Source organism: Lacerta agilis, chromosome 13, assembly GCF_009819535.1.
Source record: "Lacerta agilis isolate rLacAgi1 chromosome 13, rLacAgi1.pri, whole genome shotgun sequence".
In the NCBI taxonomy this organism is placed as follows: domain Eukaryota; kingdom Metazoa; phylum Chordata; class Lepidosauria; order Squamata; family Lacertidae; genus Lacerta; species Lacerta agilis.
In genome coordinates, this window is record NC_046324.1 from 37,446,442 (window position 1) to 37,471,937 (window position 25,496).

General features: G+C 44.1%; 1 protein-coding gene across 7 annotated transcripts in view; it reads right to left on the bottom strand.

Annotated features, from left to right (window-relative positions):
• The window catches only part of SNX29 (sorting nexin 29), a 196,132-nt gene that overhangs the window by 41,113 nt on the left and 129,523 nt on the right, over window positions 1-25,496 (bottom strand). For 5 of the 7 annotated variants that reach the window (XM_033166463.1, XM_033166457.1, XM_033166456.1 and 2 more), the window contains 2 exons: window positions 25,244-25,384; window positions 4,637-4,776 (listed from right to left, as the gene is read on the bottom strand). In XM_033166463.1, coding sequence (XP_033022354.1) covers window positions 4,637-4,776; window positions 25,244-25,384 — 281 coding nt within the window. Of the gene's footprint in view, window positions 1-4,266; window positions 4,445-4,636; window positions 4,777-25,243; window positions 25,385-25,496 lie in introns of those variants that run through there. The other 2 variants (XM_033166459.1, XM_033166462.1) reach the window with 2 other exon arrangements.

The window sequence follows — 25,496 nt, forward strand, 5'->3', positions numbered from 1 at the left end:
ACAGCTTAGGTTTCATCTTACAAGGAAGAGGAGAAGGAGTTTGCATCCTGATTTCAAATGTAATTTACATATTGCTCTAACGGATAGGTAAAATGTTTGTTTGTGGTGTGTGTGTGTTTTTTTAAAAAAAAATCCCATCCGATTCTAAAGCACCCCACACTGTTTTGCAATGCTAATCTTCCTGTTCCAGAAATCTAGCCTTTGGAGAGCAAAAAAAACATTTACATGCTGTCTATAAAGGAAGGGCATTTTAATTAGATTTTATTGCAATATCAAGATATTAATATTTTACAAGAAGTAGTTTAAACAAACAACAACAACAGACACAGCAGGGAATGGGAATCTGAGGCCCTCCAGATGTTGCTGGACTCCATCTCTGTAATAATCTTAAATCTGCAAACTGTAATAGTTTTAAGATGGAATGGGAAAGGGGTGTTAACACAGGCATAATTCGCTTAGACTGTGCAGAGAGATTTGGAGTTGCACTGGAGAGTACAGAAGCAAAGCAACATATTTGCTCTCCCATTAAAAACATGAGCAGCTAGTTGGTTCTGTCTGATAGCATTTCCCCCCCTAATTGATGAGTACCTTTGTGTGTGTGTGTGTGTGTGTGTGTGTGTGTGTGTGTGTATACAGGTGAAATCTGAAAAATTAGAATATCGTGGAAAGGTTCATTTCTTTCAGTAATTCAACTTAAAAGGTGAAACTAATATATGAGATAGACTCATGACATGCAAAGCGAGATATGTCAAGCCTTTATTTGTTATAATTGTGATGATTATGGTATACAGCTGATGAGACCCCCAAATTAACAATTTCAACTTTGGGGTTTTCATCAGCTGTGCGCCATAATCATCACAATTATAACAAACAAAGGCTTGACATATCTCACTTTGCATGTCATGAGTCTATCTCATATATTAAACTCCAGTAGCTAATGAAAACAATTGCTCACATAAATGGACTTTTCCACGATATTCTAATTTTTCGAGTTTCACCTGTATATCAAGAAGCCAAAGTTTTCTCATGAACAGGAAACACAAGAGAGATGTCCTCCATTGAGCTGTGACAACGAAGGATAGCACTGAGATAGACTTGCCTCCACATTTCTGATGGCTTCTGGGCCATCTTTTCCGGGCCTGCCTGAAATGAATTTTGCATAGTCTATGCAGGAGGCAACAAAAAAGGGAAGCTGAGATCAGGCATTATTGGTGTGCTGCAACTCCCATCACTGAAAAACACAGGTGAAGAAGAGTAGACACTAGTATGGCCCCACACTGAGCAAGACAGTAACCCACTTTTGTGGGTGCTGCAAAATGTGGGGGTTTCCACAAGAAAAAGGTTGCAAAACTCTAGCAAAACTTTGCTACCGCTTTGGAGTAAATCAGACAGTGCTGGTGAGGCCTATGACTCACACTTTGAGTCTCAATTACTCAGTTTTAGAGGCGCCACAAAACATGGTGCTTCCACTGCATAATGCTGTAGAATGATCGTAGAACTTTGGCACCAGTTTGGAGTTAATCAGACCATGTTGGAGTTTGGGATGATACCAATTACTCAGTTTGGGGGGTTGCATGCTGCAAAATGTGGGGTGTGCGTTACAAAACTATTACAAAACTATGGAACCGGTTTGGAGGGGATCCCAAATTTCGGTGTTTGTAGTTAATGAAATTCTAAAGGTCCATAGCTTTTTAGATACTAAACCTGCTGTATCCTGGAACTGGTCATATGCAGTGCAGCTGATTTGAGTGTTGAATGGGACCAAGGAAGATCCAACCTTAGCCCTTGTCTATAAAAGCAAGCCTAGAGGGAGAGACTAGACTGATGTCAGCAGGTTCCAGGAACTCTCTCGTGGTGAGATTTTTAGGGATGATCTGTGAGTTTGCTTAGGTCTGGGTAGAGAGCCAAGCTTGATGGAAGGAGTGCTGGGTGGGAGACAGGAGTCTGAGGTGTGTTGAGTGGAGAAGGGTTCCAGAATTTACCAGTATTTATTAGCAATTTCTGTAGCAATGCTTCTATTGCCTATTTTTGTAACATTCGTTGTTGTAGTTTGCTGTATACCGCTTAGAGAAAATCTTCTACATTAAGTGGTTCAGAAATTGACTAACAAACTAAAAAAATAAATAATGCCCTGAATATGCTACGCTATGCGTGGTCCATATAGTATGTATCAGGAGAGAATGTATGTATTAGATTCTGCATAATCTGTATGTACCAGATTCTGCATAAAGGACAGATGGTGCTACAAGGAATATCAGAAACACGATATTTAGTTGGAAGCTGACATGCCTATCTTTTGTTTTCAAGTAAAGATTGCTCCTGGCATAAAAGGGTAAAGAAGCACCACTGAGATTTGAGAGGGAATCAGCAAGTTTTTGTTTTTCATAGAATCAATATGTCAGATGCAGCATGAGATATAGAGAGCAGGCTCATTAAAACTTGAAGACGTTCATATATTTTTTATTTTATTTTGCTTTAAAATGAAAGCCCTCTGGAATATTGTATATGAACATCTTGAAAATTATGGAAATTTCCCTGTCAAAAAATGACAAGCTGACTAATACTAAGGAGCATGTTTTAAACACAAATCTCTCTTCCCTTTCCTGCCCCGCCCCCTTCACCCTTAGTCAAAAATCCTAGTTCTACAGATCTCGTACTAGAAAAATATTACATTCTGCAGACTAATCTCACCTACTTTTAATAGATTTGGTACAGCACAAAGCCCAACTGAGCACTCGTAAACAGTGAAGCTTTCTCCCTGCTATATTTTAATTGCCTAGAACATGGTATTTATGAACATATCCCAACTGATTGATCCCATTGCATGTGCCAGTATCATCTCCAGGTTCTTTCGTGGTTTGGTGGGGGCTTAGCAGTCCCCAGTGTCGGCACCCAGCATAATAGGACATCTATTGGGGCACACATGTCCCAGCAAGGTCACTGATGGGTAAACATCAGGGAGAGAGGGCCTTTTCCAAAGTGGCACCCTGGTTGTGGCTCAGCCTTCCAAGGGAAGCTGGCCTGGTACCACCTGTGTGAAAAATATCCTTTCTGTTTACCAAGGCCTTCTATGGTATTTATGTCTTCTGGGCCTCTCCATTAAAAAACCCGTGCTTTTAATCTTGATGATGTTGTGCTCTTATTTTCTCAGCTGTATCAATTTTATGCTGGGTACTTTTAGTAGAATGGCAGATAACAGCAGCAGCAATTTTATTACCGCCAATACTTCTGCAACTGTTATCATCGGCGTAAGTGCGCAGTCATGCTGGGATTATCATCCACCCAGTGTGGCATAATGGTTAGTCTTGGACCATGACCTGGGAGACCAGGATTCGAATCCCCACTCAGCCATGAAGCTCACTGGGTGACATTGGGCCAGTCACCATCTCTTGGCCTGTTTCATTTATCATTTCATTATTTCATGATGGGTGGTAGAGCTGAAACGGGACATCTGCATCCCAGTGGTGCGCTGGGAAATGTCAAAGTGCAGGAACTCGCTGTGGCAGCCCCCCAAGCCAACACCCCCCCCCCAGGAAAGCCCAATATATTAGTATTTTCTCAGTTATAGAATAGTGAGCTGAAAAAATGGGTGGTGTAGCAGCTGAAAGCTTGGTTCCAATCACACCAAATGTTTAAAGCACAAGCCTTCTTCCAAATGGTCCTGGAGACTGAAGTTTGCACCTCTCAGAAGCTACAATTCCCAGCATCTTACGGTTCCCAGGATGCTTTCAATGCATGGTGCAGATGTGACTTCCGAACGGGGGCTGGGGAGACCTGAGTTTACATTCATGACCAGCAATGAAGTTGACAAAAACACCTTGGACCCAGCTTACCTAACAACGGGGTCATGTGCCAGGTCTCTCCTCCAACCCCCCCCCCCCCAGTCCTGCAGCACTGGCAAAAACTGTTCCTGCCAGCCCCGTCTCGTCCATTGGGGCTGGTGGCGCAGCGCGCCAGGTGTGCCCCCGCTGGTATACCGGGCACCCCCTCCCCAACCCGCCCCCATGCTGGCGGCACAGCCGCTGCCGCTCATGCTGCTCCCGGGCAGGCTGCGAGCTCGCCGCCCAGCCCCGTCTTCGAGTGCAGCAAGCGGGGAGAGCTGCGCGGCCCCACGGACGGCCGGGTGCTTGCGCCACCTGCGCTCTCCCCTGGATGCCCCAGACGCATGGAGGTGCCGGAAGGATCGCCGCGCTATGGCGGCAGATGTGCCTGAGACGGCCCTGGTTCCTGCAGTAAATAAAGAACCAGAGCTGTTCTCTCCTATGTCCCTGCTCCACTCCACCAATGTTTAGGCCACCATGTCATGGAACGGCAGTAACCACTCGCCGTCATCCAATAAATGGACAGCCAACTGCATTTTTCTCCCTCTTTCATTTCAATCTATGAATGGCCACAAAGTTGTCCATTTTCGATTTTTAAAAGAGTGATTTCATAATTCAGTTTTCTTAAAAAAGAAAAATCAACCAAGCCTTTTGAATTTAATGGGCAATTCTTATTAACACACACACACACACACTTATTGCAGAAATTTCAGAACAGCCGCTGTTAATATTTTTCAAGTTACAGGAGAAAGAAAATACAGTATATGTATTTAATAACATATTGAGGCGTATCTATCCATTTGAAAGCTACTTACATAAAAAAGGGCATCAGTTGGATAAGAGTCTCTTTTTTAGGGTTGGAAGCAAATTCTGGCAGTGTCTGGATTACTTTGTTCATAACATTCCTTAAGTAATTCTGCAACTGTTTCCGCCTTTCTTCTACAAACTTTGCATCCTAAGGGGAGTGGGAGGGAGGAGAAAATGGAATTAGGCCACAGACTTCAATTTTTGTGCCAAGCAAAAATATAAAATGTAATTATCGAGTTCCCATCCTTAAAAAAAATAAAAAAATAAAGCTGTACTGCAGATGGACAGCATAACCCAAAGTATGGAAACGTCACAAAAAGGTCCATAATCCAACCACCAATGCAGTATCAAACCTCAAAGCTGCATCATTGATGGGAAAATGGAAATTGGTCCTTAAAGTGAATTTCTGTTTGAAGAGTAGACTGGAGGACATTCAGGAAGTCAGACTAGTTGATCTTACCTCTAGTATCAGTTTAAATGTATTTGCAAATAAAGTATTTTTTATTTTTTGGGGGGGGGTGTGTGCCTGGAAACAACATTTTGGAACAAGTAATGCAGTGGAATTCAGAAGCTGCCTTCAGGATTACTGGCAAACTTCCTATTGATTGGTTATTAAAACCACAACCTTTCCTTAAAAAAATATGGATGTTCAAGGAAGCTTACAACATTCTAAATACAAGAAAACGCACATTTCAGGGGGAAATATTAGAAGAGATTTCAGAGACATATGACAGCACATCAAATGAAAACGAAATCCGAGGAATCGATACAAAAAGCATTCCTTCAATACAAAGGTCATTTTTCAGCTCAGCAAAATGAAGATCTGCCTAAGAAACATCTCAATGAAGTGGGAAGAGACCACAGGGAGGCAGAGGGATGAGCTTCCTCAGGTAGGGAGCTTCATAGCCTAGGTGAGGAGGACTCAAGGAAGTTATCTCAGACATTCCTGCAAGCCACACTGGACTGAAGGGCTGGGGAAAAGGGGAGAGGAGAATGAGAGAGGTTTTCCACTGGATCTCACAGTTGGGTAGGTTCATTCAGGAGTAGTTGGCCCTTTAGATATCCTGAACCTGAAGCCATTCGGAGCCATTTAGGGCCCTGAAAAGCTAACAGACAGCACTCTGAATTGCTCCCAGTGGAAGCCAGTAGAAGTGTTCTTCTATCAATGGTTCCAAGAGTCAGATTCTGCCATTTTCCTAGATGTCCCATTCTGGACCAGGTGAAGATTCTGGATACTTTTCAAAGGAATTCCACATAAAGCACACTGCAATACATCCGGACACAATGTGAACTAAAACAAGGGTGGCTAAACTTTTCTGGGGCAAAGGCCTTATTGACATGTGTGTGTGTGTGTGTGTGTGTGTGAGAGAGAGAGAGAGAGAGAGAGAGAGAGAGAGAGAGAGAGAGAGAGAGACCCAGAACCTGTGATTCTGGATTTAGAGGGGGAAAGCATAGTCAAGAAACATTGAACAAAGGTTGATTCAGGAATAGGCCCTTCAGAGAACCCTTTCCACCCTCTCTTTCTCTCTTCAAAATCAGTTTTCACCATTTATTTATTTATTTTTGTAAGAACCAAGAGAACCGGGTCAAGGATTATATTTACATCTGCACAAACAGCAGCAGCAGCAGCATAGCTCATTTGGGTCTCTTCCAATTCAGCACCTAGGGTCTCCCAGTCAACAACACATTAGAAACAAACAAATCTGGATGGAAGCCCGGAATGGAAAACGCCAAAGAGATTTGGTAGTCACTTAATGGAGTTTAGCAGTTCATAATCTGACTATCCACCTGCTCCTGCATATATATATATATATATGAATGAGAGACTTGCCAATTATATAGTCACCTACTCCAGAGGAAGGTGGGTGGACAGGAAACATTCAATGGGCATTGACCAGCACTCCCCGCCAGTAGAAATAAATGAAAGAATTAAAACATTAAATGCTCATTTCAACCTAGCAGTCTGCTCACCCCCCCCCCACAGCCTATTCAGTTCCATGGAAGTACTATTGGGATGTCCAAGTGTGAGAATGGGCAGCTCATTCTGGACAGCAGAGATTGCTACTCCCTTCCTTAGAACTACATTACATTCAAGTAGACTCACTGCCTCATCCAAAATATGGCACTTCAATGAAGTATAGATCTCACAAGACTACATATTTATCCCACTAAAGAGATGTCTATGCATGCTCTCAGAAATCCTTACAGCAACCTTGTTAGGCTGATGAGTATTATTAGGGCAGCGTGAACCTAGGATCCACTACTGCTCCAACTGTTCTCCCCCCAGCAATGGTCATTAAGAGTCTTGACACTTCTGCTTATTCCCAGTATTTAGTTATTTTTATTAGTCAGTATTTATTTTTAATTTTTGGTTCATAGCAGAACCAATACTTGCACCAGAGACTTCTTTGCCACCACATCTCTGAACAAACAAACAAAAATGGCATCTTATGACTGGAGACAAAGCAGGATTTGCAGAATCCATGTGAAATAGGTGAGGTTCTGGAAAATGGCTCAACATCCCATCCCATGCTCTTCACTCAGCCATCACAGGTAAATGGTTAATTCAAGCAGTCTTGTAATTTGGGTAGCAGAAATACAGATAATGGTAGCGCTACCCAAATATTAACACTATGGATATTTTTTATGGCTGCCCTTTTGAAGCAAAAATTGATTGTCTGAACACAGACAATGCCAGAAAGTCATTAGGACTGTGTGCAAGGCATCCTGGTGTGGAGAAATAGGATAGAAGCAAATATTTCTCCCTCATCTCAGAAGAAGAAGAAGAGTTTGGATTTGATATCCCGCTTTATCACTACCCGAAGGAGTCTCAAAGCGGCTAACAGTCTCCTTTCCCTTCCTCCCCCACAAGAAACACTCTGTGAGGTGAGTGGGGCTGAGAGACTTCAGAGAAGTGTGACTAGCCCAAGGTCGCCCAGCAGCTGCATGTGGAGGAGTGGAGACGCGAACCCGGTTCCCCAGATAACGAGTCTACCGCTCTTAACCACTACACCACACTGGCTCTCTAGAACTCTAGAACTCATAGATGTTCAGTGAAAAGTGAATGATGGAAAATTCAGGACAGATACAAGAAAATACTTATTCGTGCAGTGCATAACTGAACTATGGGATTTGCTCCCCAAAGAGGCAGTGATAGCCATCTTGGGTGGTTTTGGAAAGCAGCATGATTCAGAATACCAGGTAATAGAAACGGGGTGGGGGGCTTCTCTTGCACTCGGGTCCTGCTTGCTTGTTTCCCAGAGGCATCTGGTTGCCCACTCTGAGAACAGAATGCTGGACTAGATTGGCCACTGGCCTGATCCATCGGGACTCCTTTTATGACCCATCACATTCCCTTTTTCACCCAGGTATCCAACTCCCTTTGCTTGTGTTTGCTGATGAGGTCAGGGTTTTTTTTTTAATAACATAACCCTAATACACAACGCAATGCATTTCTTTCTTAGTGCAAAAGCTCGGAGCAGAAATTGGCCCAAAGAAAGTTCCATTTAATCCAATGCATTGGTTCACAACACAAATCTCTGGGGCTTAGTGCTACTTACCTGATTTCTTCTTTCATTGCAACACTTAAGAGTGCAAAAAAAGAAAAATAGGAAAGTCAGAAAATACTGTATTAGGTTTGCACCTATGATTGTATTTTGGAAGAAACATCCACATCTCAAATTTGAAGAATCAAACTGGCAATTGTTCTAAAGAGACCAATAAGTACTGACTAATTGGTAAAATACATTACACACTCTTGTTTTTGTCAGCTTAAAAACCCTCACAGGAGATATGGATGTTCAATGAAGAGGAAACCTTTGTGGACCTACTTAATGATCTTGCAAAAATCGTTATTTGGGGATTCTTATGCAGATTCATCAGAAAGTTAACAGGAATCATGACTTGAAAAGATCTCCACCTGGGAAATTATTTTTAAAATTCATTATTTGCACTGTAATCCGAGAACAAATTATCTGAAACACCTTTGTTTAGCTACAGTTTCTAAACTTGTATTGATGGCAAATGGGCAAAGGTCCTTGGGGAGTGTGCTCCACAGGCAGATTGGCACCATCATGAAGACACTTCCATCTGCAGCCTCTCTTTTTAGAGTCCATGGTGGAAAGCTGCAGTTCCATCCAAGGAGACTACTCCATCTATACCTACCACTTCTGAACACTACAACATCATTCAGCTACAAGAGCACACTAAACCTTTATCTGTGGATACAGATATTTTCTTTGTGGCACATTTTTCTTTCTTTGCAGAGTTGCGGGAAAGGAAGCCCAAGTAACTGGAGATTCACAAATTCTGATTGATAAACTCAAAGCCAAAACAGGAGAGCAAAGTTCCATCAGGAATTCGAGGTTTTGCAAATCACAGTTGGTCTTAAACCAACATTATTGCCTAACAGATGGTTAACATGGGCTGAGGTGTTTCATCGAAGACGTTCCTAATATTGTCCCTTCCGCAGGATACTATAAGCAGCATGATTCTCTGTGTTATCCAGCCAGCTAAATGGATCATTAAAAAGATCTATTTATTTTATTTTGCAAAATGGACACCCTGATTACTGCATGCCGCTGAGGACCAAAAACTACACGCTGCTCTAATGCAATCATTTGCTGTTCAGCCTGGCAAAACAAGCTGCTAAGGAGGGCAGTCTTAGGGAACAAGAGCTAATGGAGCACTTTCGGGGTTTTTTTATGCCAGAAGATGGATCAGGACTCCAACTCAGTGAAGTCAAGAGCATACTGTGGAAACATGTTTAATCCTTTTTTTTTAAAAGACAACCGAAGAGGGCTGCTCTGGCTTTAAATTTGTCAAGTTAGCTCTGTGAGCATAATTTAACACACACACACACACACACACACACACACACCCTGCACTCAGCTCTCAGCGATGGCTCCTAGAAGCTGTCAGAATGTGACATCAGCCACGCCCTGGAAAGGCTTCCACTGGCCAGCTAAACCAGGTGAGGGCAGCCGATCGGTCTCAAACCCTGCATGTGAAGACAGGCTCCGGTGGACTGAGCGGGCAAGACCAATAGTGGGTCCAGCGGTCAAGAAGGCAGTTTCTGCACATGCTGTAGAGCAGGCACAGGCAAACTCGGCCCTCCAGATGTTTTCGGACTACAACGCCCATCATCCCTAGCTAACAGGACCAGTGGTCAGGGATGATGGGAGTTGTAGTCCCAAAACATCTGGAGGGCCGAGTTTGCCTGTGCCTGCTGTAGAGGGAATTGAGAGGCAGGTGGGGCTCGTCAACCTCCATCTAGGAGAAGGAAAACACTGTGTTGTGAAATGATGCATGACTAACAATTGTTGTCACCAATATGAAAAGTTTGGAAAGCTCTGGAGCAAACTCTACACAAATCTGGAGTGGAATCCCTAAGACAGCTGGGTGGTGCCAAATGTATTGCTCTGCTTTCTTTGAATCAGTGTGTCATGGGCCAGGAGTCAGCTTTGCCTGCTCAACAGCAGCCTGAAGGGGGAGAAGGGAGAGTGACTCCACCTGCAGCTGATCAAGGACACAGAGGAGGAGGAGGCACTGATGAGAACCACCTGGCTTCGGCCTTCTCCCCCTTCAGGCTGCTATTCAGCAGGTGAAGCTGATTCCTGGCCCATGACACACATCTTTTCGTCTGGGCAGCCCAGGACCACCATACGCACTGCCCAGACTTGCACCCTGGGGAGGTCACTTTGGTGCTGCTAATGTCGTGGTTTGACTTCACCCCCTGGGACGCACTCCATTGTTTCTCGAGACAGATGCATGCCAACAACGAACAGCTTTACTTACCTACCACAACAGGACAGCTATTTGTTGTCATTTCCTATCCAAGCAAGTGAACAATGACAAGAGCTGGGAGATGGGAGCGTCGCCATTTGCTTGCCTTCCACTGTCCCTCTGGGTGGCGGCGTAGACTGGGCCCAGAGGAAGAGGGCAAGCAAATAAGTAGCCACAGGAATGGGAAAGCCTCTGAGGGTCAGTGATGAATGGAAGTCCTATGGGAGCAGCAATTTCTGCCCCTTCCTAGGAACTAGGAATAAAGGAACCTATGAAAATGCCTTATACCACATCAAACCTTTGGTCTGTCTAGCTCAGTACACTGACTGATAGTCAGTGGTGAAGCTTCATGCTCTGGCACCGGGGGGCGGAGAGTAAGTGGGGGCGGGGCTGGCATGCGTCCCGGGGGCATGGCGCGCCGCCTGCGGGGGTGCAGCCGCGATGGCACCCCACCGGGATCGCGCTGCTGGGGTGTGTGTGCTCCCCCTGCACTCCTCTTCCTCCACCAGTGCTGGTAGTGCCTCTTCAGGTTTACAGATAAGGGATTTTCCCAGCTGTACCTGGAAATGCTGGGAACTGAACCTGGGACACCCAGCATCCAAGATGGATGATCTACCACTGAGCTAAGAAGACCCATGCGCTCAGGCAGACAGAACCTTAATTACGGTGTGTGTGTGCATGTCCTTTTAAAATGAAGAGTACCTTAAGTGTCTTTGCAGAGAGGCAGCATATAAAAAGGCAGTGAATCTTAATTTGTAATTTTCAGAAAATTACAGAAACATACAGGAATTTCCCCGCCCCTCCATGCTTTAAAAGCTCCAGGTGATTTCAGCTGCCCTTAGAAAACATCTCACTCAATTTTCTTGTTCTCAAGCGACTGCTACAACAACAACAGAGAGCATACTATCCCACCTCGAATTTCATTTATCGACGCTATAAATACTTCACACAATGTACTTCAACTTGCCTTCCTCGCTTAAGCTTTGACCTGAAATCGTAACCTCTCCAGCCCCCGTGCCCCAGTGAATTCACATGTCCTTAAAAATACCCATGGCAATCCCAAATCCCGCTAACCCAAGTTGTGGTCTGACACAGCAGAGGCAGAGTGGGCAGCACTGTTAACCATAATATTACACTAGGCTGGTGGGGTGCTACTGCCCTGTAGTTTGAGGTCAATAAATAAATAAATAAACACACACACACACACCCCTGCTTGAAGCCTGCATGTCCCTCTGACACAAGAACACGAGAAGAGCCTGTTGGATCAGGCCAGTGACTCATCCAGTCCTGTTCTCACAGTGGCCAACCAGTTGCCTGTGGAAAATCTGCAAGCAGGACCCAAACCTAACAACACTCTCTCCTCCTATGGTTTCCAGCAACTGGTATTCGGAAGCATCACTGCCTCTGACTATGGGGGAAAAGCATAGTCATTGTGGCTGGTAACCACTGATAGCCTTATCCTCCATGAATTTTTTAATCCTCTTTTAAAGGCATGAAAGCTGACATAAAGCTCGAAGATCTGAAGAAGTGTGCATGCACACGAAAGCTCATACCAAGAACAAACTCAGTTGGTCTCTAAGGTGCTACTGGAAAGAATTTCCTATTTTGTTTCGACTATGGCAGACCAACACGGCTACCCACCTGTAACATAAAGCTCGAAGTGTGTGTTTCAAAAGTAAGCCCAAAGTTTGCTTTCGGCTCAAGCTATTTTACCCGGTGTCATGTTCAAATAAACAACTGGAAGGTGAGCACAAAAACAGAGGTTCCAGATTTTGTCTGCCTGAAAAATTATCATTATTGTTAAATTTATTACCTTCACCAGCAGGTCCCAGGACAGGTTACAACCATTTTAAAAATTAAAAACAGTTACCGTAAGTGGAGAAAATAATGAACCAAACTTAGTCTTGCTCATTTTCTCTTGAGGGAAAAAGGCAAGGTGTAAATAAATATATTGTTGTTGCTGTTGTTATTCTTCAGTGGGTTTACTCTGAGTAAAAATTAAATATTACCCTTAGTGGTTTATTTGCGCAGCTTAAAATCTTCCAACCATGATTTTAGGACAGACCAAAAAAATATTCTTAAAATCCTTTCACAATTTGTGTTGCATTTGACCTCTTGACAATTACAGAAGTTATTTTTCTCAAGCCAACAGAGCTGCGAACTACATGAAGGCTACTGGATTATGACTTGCCAGTGACTAATGCAGAAACCCTGTCTGACAGAAGGAGTGTCTTCCCAACACAGGCTCCCTAAGCAGGTGAGAAGGAATGAACACTCCATTTAGCTTTCTATCTTAATGTCCAACCAGTGACATATGTACTCAGTTGTTAGAATGTGTTTTTTATTTGAATGATATGCTCTCAGTGGCTGTAGTTAATGCTTAATGCGTCATGCTTAATTACACTACCAGACCCTTCAAGTGTCCCTATTTTCCAGGGATGTCCCTGATTTAGAGAAGCCGTCTCGGTTTCCGATTTGATCCTGGAATGTCCCCCTTTTCCTTAGGCTGTCTCTATTTTCACTGGAGAAATGTTGGAGGGTATGGAGTTATCTGAGCCGTCAGAAGGCAATCCTGTATAGGGACGGTTTTTTAAATGTTTTATTATGTTTCTATATATGTTGGAAGCTGCCCAGAATAGCTGGGACAACCCAGAAAGATGTGTGGGGTATAAATAGTAAATTTATCATTATGGAATGGAACATCCCTATTTTCATCGGAGAAATGTTGGAGGGTATGCACCACTGGGGGCCATTTCTAGGTCTCAGGTTTCAGTCCTGAAATCTCAAGAGTCTGGGATGCTCATGACCTGGCAAACCTCTCCACCACCGACACCTGCCCTGGCTGAGTATGGTGGAGCCGCCATTTTAATTTCCCACAATGCCCTGGAGTGACAAGACAATCTTGTAGCACTTCACAAACTTGTGTATTTTAGCAAACATTTTACTTCCAAATAGAAGATTCAGACAACCACATCAGCAATAAACTTCACCTGGAAGAGTTATGAAATGTCTCAAAGCAGGCTTAACATTTATTTATTTTATTTTTCTTGCTTTGTGAGCACAAGAAGATTCTAGGAGAAAGTAACTAAGTCAATAAATGTGACAAGATTTTCAAGTACTTCACTGCTCTTATTTAAACAGGTATGCAAGCCAAAGCTAAATTGCATTCAGAATGACATGTTTAAAAAATATCACTGCACGTTATTTGGAATGCACTTTTGGGAAATCGTCTCCAAGCTATATATTTAAAAATTTATTAGAATCATTTTGCTCCCATTAGTTTCAGAGATTTAAGTCACTGATGCATTTTCCTAACAAAAGAAGGCTTAAGCATTAAGGCTGAGAGATAACCAGCACTGTATAACTGGAGTCAATTTGTTTTTGATTTGCAAATTGCTATGTAATCTACAAAAACATGCATCACATAACAACTCAAATCAGAGTATCATAATCATATTAACCCTATCTAGACAGAAGTGGGGGGTGGAGTTCTTGTGTGTGTCACTTCACTAAGAATGAGGCCCAATCTGCATTTAAAGCACTTTATTACCACTTAAAATGGTCACTTGCTTTGCCCAAAGAATCTTTGTTAAGGGTGTTGAGAGAGTTGTTAAGAGACCCCTATTCCTCTCACAGAGCTACAAATCCCAGAATTTCTTCGAAAGATGGGTTGATTATTAAGCCCCGCTGGGAATTTCTTCAATTTATAAAATTTATTTATTGCATTTATATCCCATCTCTTCCCCCACCCCCACTCCAACCGAGGTGATATACAGTACATGGTTCTCCCCCTCTTCATTTAATCCCCACAGCAATGCTGTGAGGTTGGTTAGGCTGAAAGGCAGCTTCTTAGCCGAGTGGGGATTCGAACCCTGGTCTGCCAGGTTCTAGTCCGACAATAAGCACTACACCACTCTGTCTCTGAATTGTAGCCCTGAAACTCTGAAGTGTAGCTCCGTGCGAATAGGGGTCTAACAATTCTCGGCACCCTTAAACTACAGTCCCCAGAATTCTTTGGGGGCAACCATGAATGTTTAAAGTGATATGATACTGATTTATATAGTGCAGATGGGGCCTAAAATGGAACAGAATCATCCAACAAATATATCATCTACCCTTAGTCTATTCCCCCCGCCCCAAGAAGGAGTATCTAACAACCAAATCTTAATAAGAGTCAAGGAAGATTATCACATTCACAGTTTCACTGATGACACCCAAGCCTGCTGTTCTACATCTTTCAATCCAATTCCAGAAGTCTTGTCTTGCTGACAAGATGTCTGTCTCCACTGAGATATGCTAGACGGAGCTGTTAATCTTGCCAGCAAATTCGCTCTCACTTCCGAAACTATCCATTGCTGGGGGGAAACGCTGCTGTTATTTCTCCACACAACCTTGGAGTCACCTTTGACTACACCCTCCTTTCCATCTTCCATTACACCTCCGTCCATGCTCTCTCTTCTGTACACAATGATCCGATTACCTGCTCCTTTTTCGATGTACTCACTGAGCTGCTTCGCTCCTCCTCAACCATGTCAAGGTCCTCTTCATGGACTGCTTGCCCAGAAGTCTCCTTCCATTCCTGCCTTGCAAATTGCATCTCTCAGGCCTGATTCACACATGCCAACAGCAGGAGACTGTTTCAAATGCTCCCTAGGGAAGTGACCCTGCAGCACACGAAGTCTGGTGATTTTTCAATACACCACTGCAAGCTCCCCGCCCCCCTTTGTTTATTTCTTAAAGGCAATAATTGAAGTGATGTAAACTACATGGAGGGTCCAAACAGTGTTAGACCACATGCTTTATATCAGGCATAGGCAAACTCAGCCCTCCAGATGTTTTGGGACTGCAATTCCCATCATCCCTGACCACTGGTCCTGTTAGCTAGGGATGATGGGAGTTGTAGTCCCAAAACATCTGGAGGATCGAGTTTGCCTATGCCTGCTTTATATGCAGAAGGTCCCACGTTTGAACTCCAGCATCTCCGGATAGAAGAATCTGAGAAGGTGCTGCCAGTCAGAGATGGCATAGGAACACAAGAAGCTGCCTTATGCTGAGTAAGTCCATTGGTCCATCTTGCTCAGTATTTATAGTGACTGGCAGAGACTCTCCGGGGTTTCAGATGGGGGTCTCTCCCTGGAATTGTTGGGGACTGAACCTGGGATGTCCTTCATCCAAAGCAGATGCTCTGCCACAGAGCTACTGCTTTTCCCTGAAGCAACAATACTAGGCTAGGGGGACCAATGGCCAGACGCACGATCAGTAGTGTAGGAAGGGCGGGGCGTAGGGGCGGGCGCCCCGGGTTCCAGTGGAGAGGGGTGACACTTGGCGGTCCCTCCCAAAACCGAGCCCCGCTGCCCGGCACCTGTCTGTACTGCTTTACGGACGGACGGGGCAGCCCAACGACCCGCCACTCGCTCGGCGGCTCATGGGGCTGCCCCGTCCATGCTGCTTTCCGGGCATGCGCAGTTCATTCGGGCTGGCGCTGCTGCTCCCGCGGCGACCGGGCGAGCCGCTGAGTGAGAGCGGCAGGTCGTGGGTGCGCAGTCCATCTGACATCGTGATGTCACGACGCCCCCACCCCCAAGGGGGTGTATCTGCACTGCCGCCCCGGGCAGCCAAAAGGCTTCCTCCGCCGCTGCACACTATAAGCCAACATCAAAGTATTCATTTAAGGGTGAGTGGCAGGAGACAGAGTCAGGAGTAGGTCAGCAATAAAAAAAAAACACCAGTGTCAGTGGAGTGAACTCTTTATTCAGAGAAACCAAATCAGCACAGGCCTAGTGATCCCAACAACACTTCTCAGTAGGGCTTGCCCTAATGAGGCAGTTGCGAGGACTGAAGCTCCCAGCCTTCTCTAAGGCTCCTCCCACAGTTCCTTCCCCAGCAACCTGAGGCTCCTTCATTTTGCCTCTCATTGCTCTGCCGTCTTCACTTCTTTGTGTGTTCTGGGAGATCGGAGGGAGGGGAGCTGGTCGCAGCAGGAGGGCAAGACTCATCTCTGTCTCTTGGCCCCACTCCCCTCCAGCCTCCAAATCTGTACTGCTCTCTGCCCCAGCCCCTTCCTGCTCACTAAACCCTGTTGCCGCTTCAGCTTCCGACACCTCCTCCTCCCAAGTCTGCTCTCTCTTCTTCCCCTGACCACTCATTGTCATCCCCCCACCAGTCCCCTGGCTCTGAGCTTTCTTCCCCTGGAGGTCCCCAGCTGGTGCCTCCCACCACTCCCTCTGCATCTAGCTAGTCCATGGCATGGGATATAAATTCTGCAAAAACAGTTTGCCCCAGTTGCATTTAATATCTTTGGATCCTCAGGATACACACTTAATTCATTCCAGATGTCCTTACGTACCCCCAAAAGTCAACAACATGAGGCGCCACTTTTGCGCATGGCGCGATAGAGCGCTTCTGCACATGTGCGCGCAGCGAAACCCGGAAGTGTACACTTCCAGTTTTGCCGCATTCGCAACCTGAAAGTTACATTACCCGAAAGTAACGTAACCTGAGGGTCCACTGTATTATGAGCTGGGCCTCTAATATCTGACTTCATAGGCAGCTCCTATAAAAATAACCTCCTTCTAGTGCCCATATCCTTTTCTCTTACTTTTAAATACAAATAAATAAAAAGACACACAATCAATAAGTGAAAATGTCCGCTCCGATGTAGAATTGCCTCCTTAAAATATCAGATCATTCTTAAGCCTAAATTGCTTCCATTAATACTCGTTAACTGTGACTTGATAGAACATGAAATGTAATGGCCATTTTATGTCTTTCTCAAAGAGTCCGCAACTAATCGATTCACGTCTTTGGCGCTGATGGGCCAGACGCGACACCTGCGGAAATGTGAATGGGGCTATTTGCACAGTTATGTGGCAGAACTGGCCGCATAAATTTTGATACCGTTCTCTACAAATGGCATACATTTGGCAAACGATCAGATGCATTAATTTGAAAATATGTTAACGAGATTTAGATGAGGCATGAATTTTGGAGGGATGCAATAATAAAGACTATTTCGCCCGCATGAAAAACAGTTACATAGATGCACTCCGAGGGCCAGCTGAAGTTGTGCATCTTGCTTTGGGGGCTCTCCTTCAAGTTACATCTCCGTTTTTCAAATCAATTCAGAATGCCTCTGCTAAAACAGCTTCTCTTCCCTATCTCTACAGCAATGCCTTTCCCGGTTCTCCAGACTTATTTATTTTATGTTGTGAACTGCCATGTGATGAAGGGTGGTCTACAAATTTAATGAATAGTAATTAGATAAATAGATGATAGATAGATATAGATATAGATATAGATATAGATATATAGATAGATAGATGATAGATAGTCAGATAGATATAGATAGATTATAGATAGAGAAACTCTAGTCCTTGAAAGCTTTCCCTTCTACATACCTAGATTGTTTCACTCACCCCCCTGCCCTGTATTTATTAAAAGTTTTCTACCCCACAACCATGCAAAACTAGGAAGGGGAAACCAAATTGAAATATAGCACAGATAGAAAAAGCAGGCATGGCTTCAATTTTGCAGGCTAGACTACGGCGATGCGCCCTTCATGAGACTGCCTTTGAAGAGGGTTCCAAAGCAAAAGCTGAGGTGAACCAATTACACGTTTTAAGATTTTTTTCTATTAACTGAAGAATTAAATTAATAAAATTAGGGGTGTAGGGAAGAAGAAGATGAGGACTTATATAGTCCCACCTAAGTCTAATATTTAAAGCAATATGCCACTTTAAACATTCATGGTTTCCTCCAGAGAATCTTGGGAACTGTAGTTTGTTAAGAGTGCTGAGAGTTATTATGAGACCCTTATTATTACAGATGCTTCAGGTTACAGACTCCGCTAACCCAGAAATAACGCTTCAGGTTAAGAACTTTGCTTCAGGATAAGAACAGAAATCATGCTCTGGCGGTGCAGCGGCAGCGGGAGATCCCATTAGCTAAAGTGGGGCTTCAGGTTAAGAACAGTTTCAGGTTAAGAACGGACCTCCAGAATGAATTAAGTTCTTAACCGAGGTACCACTGTAAATAAAAATAAACAGAACCCCAAAACTTCAGGTAGCACAGAATGAAGCCACCCGAGTACTTGTTGAGGCTAGATGGTCAGAACCTATTACACACACTTCATTGAGAGTGACTTCAAGCCAGACAGCTGGATTATGGAACAAAAATGAGAGACATGGTCTACTCTGCCAAGGATAGGGGAATAACCTTAGCCCTCTGCAATTCTCTCACTTGGAAGCTCTGAGCCAAAGAGAAGTCATTCTCCTTTTTTAGCTTGAAAACCGTGCCTACCTGAAATCCTGAAAGTCGGACCAGAGAGCAAACAGATGACCTGCACGTAGGCCAACATTTGGTCTAACTCCGATTTTATTCTCTTTCTACAGAATCGAATACACACCATCATTAAAAGATGAAGATCCGCTTCTGTTTTGACACATCCTTAAAGCAGAGTGACACATCTTTCAACTCTGCTTGCGCAGTCTAGATAGTTTCTATCAGCAGCTACTAAAGAACAAGCCACTCACTTGTACTTCAGATAATATGACGGCAGTAACTATCGACACTCCTTCTTAGCCAAATACAGGATTTCATATCTCTCCCACACACACAAACGCTCAGGTTGCGTGCTCTGGGATTTAAAACTCTACTGGCATTCCTGGAAGAAATGATGGGAGAGAAGAGAACCGGCCACATCAGAAACAAAAGTATATTCATCCATGTTTACCTCATGGAATTTAAAAGCGCAGTGTGCCTAGCTTCCAGGCAAGCTTAATTTAACTGGAACAGTTTGTGCCACAGCTACCTGTATAATTCACCCCAGCTCTGGAGCACAGTCTGACAGGGATTTACAATCTGCTGTTACGAGAGCGAAAAGGTGCCATCTAATTAAATGGGGAAGGACTAGAGCTCAGCGGAATGGCCCTTGCTTTGCAAGCCACACATCCTCTGAGAAATCCCTGGCATCTCCTGTTAAAAAGATCAGGAGGTAGCAAGCAGGTAATGTGAAAGAGGCTCTGCTTGAGGCCCTGGAGAGCAGCTGCCAGTCAGACTACAAGATGGTATTGGGGCTAGAGCAGGGGTCAGCAACCTTTTTCAGCCGTGGGGGGCCGGGCTATAATTTTTTTTGGGGGGGGGATGAACGAATTCCTATGCTCCACGAATAACCCAGAGACGCATTTTAAATAAAAGCGCACATTCTACTCATGTGCGCACATTCTACTCAGGCAGGCCCTACAAATAACCCAGAGATGCATTTTTTTTAAAAAAAGGATACATTCTACTCATGTAAAAACACGCTGATTCCGGGCCAGATTTAGAAGGTGATTGAGCCGGATCTGGCCCCTAGGCCTTAGGGGGATCAATAGCCTGACCTGGTATATTAGGCAGCTTCCTAAGTTCCTATATGCCAGGTGTGGGGTACCTTTGCCCCCCCCCCCAATGTTGCTGAACTGTTAACTCCCATCATCCATGGTCACTGGCTCTGCTTGCTGATACCCACAACATTTCTCGACATTTAAAAGAATGTTGAGGATTGTTATTTATTATTATTATTTTATATCCCATCCATTCCTTGAGAGCACAGGGCGGCTTACGGCGCAACATGTAATATGAACAGAAATATAAACATTAAGCAAAATGAAATAATGCATCCCTAACTTTTTTTTTTTTTTTTTTTAGTCATTTTGAAGTGCAGGGACTCATCATGACAATTCCCAAGCCACTCCCTTGACCAAGGAATTATTATTATTTTAATGCAGGCAGCTTTGTTGACTATATATGACTATTTTCCTGATTTTGTGATTTCTTCCATGCTAATCCGCACAACCTAGCAGTTCAAAAGCACGTCCAAGTGCAAATAGATAAACAGGTACCGCTCCGGCGGGAAGGTAAACGGCGTTTCCGTGCGCTGCTCTGGTTCACTAGAAGTGGCTTAGTCATGCTGGTCACATGACCCGGAAGCTGTATGCTGGCTCCTTCGGCCAATAAAGCGAGATGAGCGCCGCAACCCCAGAGTCGTCCACGACTGGACCTAATGGTCAGGGGTCCTTTTACCTTTACCTTTAACCTGTCACAAACACATATACACCTATCTCATTTTCTTCTCTGTCTGCACACACACAACCCACACCTCACGGATTGGGAGTACATAGCACAATACCCTATTTATAAGGATCAGGGTAACTGCAATCCTATGCATAGCTTCCTGGGAGTAAGCTCCACTGAATCCAGCACTTCTGACTGCGTTGGTTCGACTTTTAAAACACGCCAAGCTTTAAACAAAAGCTATCCAGTCACCTGAAGTGCAACCTTTGACTCTTAATTGGAAGTGTAAATAGTCTTACAAAGAAGTGTTACTGTTTAATTTGCCAGGGGTGAAGAGGGAAACCCCATCAAAGAAAAGAAAATATGCATCTAGGCCCTGCTCCCCCATTTCTCCTATGCTAATCTGTTACAAACAAACTTGAAAGCCTCCTTATCGCCTCATTCACTCACCAGAGCAAGAAGAATTCATTAGTTACCAAAGCTCTGGCAAATGATGCCACCGCTCTTGCCATAAAAAAACATCTTGGAGCCGCACTCCCCTTCATTTCGCCTCCACTACAGCACTAGTTTTTCATATTAAATAAAATGTTAATAAGACAAAAGTTAGAGGCATTTGTTTTCTTTCCTCTTCTCCATCGCAGAGAAACATACAGAAATGTCCAGGGCAAAATAATACTGCTTTCCTGTCCTATGAGACAGTTAGATGGAACAACAGATATGTGTAAATATATATACAAGATGTTATTTTTATCTCCCCAAAGCAGGACTTCAGAGTAGTAGGACTCACAGCAGCAATGGCAAATGCATCCTAATCTCCAAGATGAAAAGACCCAGTGTTCAATCTTTACTAACTTCTACGCCCCCTCAGTTATGGATGAAAGAGCAAGAATCGAATCAGAGGCCACGCTGACAGAATCCAAAGCAAAATGCATGAGGCATCCCTGAAGAGGTTATTCAGGAGGAGATACAGTACTTCTGTATCTTGCAGTATATAGGCACATTCCTATTCCCCCCCCCCCCATAAGAACGCAAAAAGCCTGCTGGATGAGGCCGAAGGCCCATCTGGTCCAGCATCCTGTCCTCACACTTACCGACCCAATGCTTGTAGGAAAACAGCAAGCAGGATTCGAACACAAGAACACTCTCCGCTTCTGTGGTTTCCAGCAACTGATACTCAGAAGCGTTGCTGCCTCTCTTTTTTGGCCAAATTACGTCACAAAAATTAGGATGCGCATTAGATTTGATTAGATTTACATTCGCCAGCAAATACTCTTTTGGTTTCAAGGTTTTGAAAATTGAGGTGCACATTAGATTCGATGGCGCAGTTAAATAGACCACATCTAGTCCAACATCCTTTTCTCATGCTGAGCAACAAGATGACTATGGGAGTCTGCAAGACCTAAAGTGTCGTAGTACTCTACCCACTTGTGACTGAGATGCATATTGCCTCTGAAAGTGGAGCAAGAACATACCATATTTTCCGTGTACAACATGCTCCCGTGTATAAGACAACCCCTACTTTTGGAGACTCCAATTTAAGAAAATAGGGGAGATGGCCCAGAGTTGTTGAGGATTTTTTGGGGAGGATTGCCCAAAGTTGTTTAGATTTTTGGGGGGGCGGGGCGGGGTTGCCAAGAGTTTTTGAGATTTTTTTGTAGGGGATGTATGGAAGTGAGAGCTAGACCATAAAGAAGGCTGATCGCCAAAGAATTGCTACTTTTGAATTATGGTGCTGGAGGAGACTCTTGAGAGTCCCATGGACTGCAAGAAGATCAAACCTATCCATTATTAAGGAAATCAGCCCTGAGTGCTCACTGGAAGGACAGATCCTGAAGTTGAGGCTCCAATACTTTGGCCACCTCATCAGAAGAGAAGACTCCCTGGAAAATACCCTGATGTTGGGAAAGATGGAGGGCACAAGGAGAAGGGGAAGACAGAGGACAAGATGGTTGGACAGTGTTCTCACAGCTACCAACATGAGTTTGACCAAACTGCAGGAGGCAGTGGAAGACAGGAGTGCCTGGCGTGCTGTGGTCCATGGGGTCATGAAGAGTCAGACACAACTAAACAACAACAAAATGCCGAAAATCTCTCACCCGACTGACAAACACTGCCAATTAAAAGCGTTGCTGAAGAACGAAAAATCTGCCCACTCACCGCCAGTAGCCAGCAATTGCACGCCCAATTGCTGCAGTGGCAGCCAATCCAAAGCAGCCCTTGCCACAGCCACCAATCACCCACCCAATCGCTGCTGACAAGCTCCGGCTCATGGCTGCAACCAATCACCCATCACCCATATGCACTATCTGTGTATAAGACGACCCCCAATTTTTAACAGTATTTTATAGTAAAAAAAAAAAAAAAAACCTGTCTTATACACGGGAAAGTACGGTAATATTCAGAGTTGAGAGCTGTTGACATGACCGATCAAAACCTACCGCCAGCAGAGAAACTGGGAGGATAATTTCACCAAATTATCTCTAACAAGAGAATAAAATATTCCACATTTTGGGGGGAGATGGGGCCCACCATGGGCAGCGCCCCAGCTTCTCTTTCCCCCACCCTCCAAGGTTGTCCTTTGCCTTGGTTGCCACTAGCTGTGGCAGCACCCACTGCGTTGGCAACCTGGCCGCCATTTTGTAAAATCCCCTCTCCCAGTGTAAATCAGCTGAGTATGTGTGCAAGTTGTCTCCCCAAATGGTAGAGACTATTCGGAGAAAGTTCTAAGAAGGACAGGAAACAGAACTCTCTCAAATCCATTCAGAAAACTGCATTCCAAGCAAATTTCACCACAGCTCTAGGTAAAAACACAAGACACCTTGGCAATTCTTGTAAATTCCCAGCATTGCTCTGAATACTCTTTATTTCACAGAAGGACAGGACGGTGATTGAACTACTTCCTGGGCTTTTTGCCATCGCCTTCAAAGGATGGAGATGGATTGTACCCAGCATCATGCCAGAGTACTCAATTAATTTCAAGAAGATGTCTTCTAGAACACCTTGCAAACTCTTCTGGATAATATAAATGTTCAGATTACTCTAGTTGCAATCATGACAGTAGCCAAGGTTCAGCCAAGGGAAGTGGTGTTCTCTTATTCAGCCCAAACGAAACAGAATCACTGTTAGTGTGCGAAAAGGGAGCGACAAGGATGTTGACAAGGGTGATTCTGCCTCTGAGGTAACTGTCAGCTTTTTTTAAGGTGTGGATTTTTAACATCTTATTTTGCACTGGATTATGAGTGTGAATTTAGACTTTTTCAACCAGACACTCAAAAGCAAAAGGACATGTCCTTCAATGGCAAAGAAAAACGATACAAATGATCTTCAGAGAAGTTCCAGTAAAACTTGTAAAAGTCTACTAAAGAGTTGTGAAAAGATGCAATACGTACGCAAGGAAAAAACCTGAATGGAAAGTAGCGAAGAGCATCAGAACTTTTAAAGAGACAACGAAGGACCACCTTATAACACAGAACAAAATCTTTAAACACTTAAACACACACACAAGTGTAGACAAACTAGGATTTTATGGCTACATTTAATGCTAATGTATTTCTTATTTCTTGGGCAAAACCAGTCTTGGAAAAGATTACTGTTCTGTTAATTTTAACAGGTCTACTCTGAGTAAAACTTGGTTTGCTATCACCCCACACACCAGACTTAAATTAAGAAAGTTCCATTTTTTAAGTCACATTTTTTAAAGGACAAGAACCAGCGTTCCAATAATGTGGAATAAACCATGCCCTTCTCCTGAGCTCGGAGAAGAGACGGGAATCTCTCAGGCACCAGAATGATCTGAAATGCTGTTTTTCCAGCCTCTCTAAGGCTTGGCACAATTGCATTGGAGCACCTTCGCTGTGTTGTTACCCAGTCAAGAACCCTTGCCCCTCCACTTCAGATAGAAGCCAAGGTTGGTAGTAAGCACATATCCGAGTTAGCTGCCAAACCCAGACAAAATTTATGAGTCGTTTGGGGGTGCAGGGGCAAGGACATGCTTCAGACACCCCATCACTGGTACTTGCAAACCCATTCCAGGCCACCATCCAAAGATTTGGAAATGTTGGGCGGGGGGGGGGGGGAGAGGTGATAAAAAATGTTCAGTGAGGAAACCTACTTAAGCAGCATCCACAAGTCCTCTAGTGGCTAAACCAGCATTCTTCAACTTTGGGTTCCCCGCAGTGGTGGGACCGCAACTCCCAGCATCCCCAAACAGCTTAGCCAATGGTCAGGGTTGATGGGAGTGGTGGTCCAAAACAGTCTGGGGAACCAAGGTTGAAGAACTCAACCAGAGAAACCCTACACTCAATACCGACCTATGAGTGAGCGCCCATCCACATATCTGAACCCTTGATACACAGTCACCTTGCCTCTACTTCCTCCCAGTCTCACAGCTGCTTCCTTCCTGGGGCAGGATCCAGCCAGCCTCTCCTGGAGCTTAATGTCCTCTAATTTACCAACATTGGTTACAGTGCTGAATATATATTAGGTGCTTCATTTCCTTCTTCATTCCTCCTCCTCCCTAACCTCCCCCCAAACTCACATGCAGTGTGACCATGTGATATAGTTCCAATTCTCACCTTGCAAAACTTTTTTTTTTTTAACTCAGATAATTGACACATTTGGGCAAGCATGTATTCCTTTGCTCATTGTCTTAATGCTTTGTTGGACAAAGGCATTTGTGCATTTCCTAAAGCTACAGTTAATAGTAAACAATAAATAAATGCCCTGCTTTGCAAATGTATTTTGCATCTCAGGGCATCCACATCATTTTCATTCGCACTTACCTTGTTCCCAATGGCCTTTTTCGGTGGAAAGTTAAAACTTCTCACTTGGTGGTATTTTGCCTGCAACTTGTGATGAAGGACTCTGAACTCCGTGTATCTTCGATAGACATTCCACTCATCGTCTTTTATCCTTATATATACCTGCCGGAAGTAGATTGTGAAATAAATCCATTTTAAATCGATTAGCCATGCAGAACGTTAGAAGAGCCCTGCTGGGTCAGACTAGAAGTCCATCGGGCTCAGGACCCTGTTT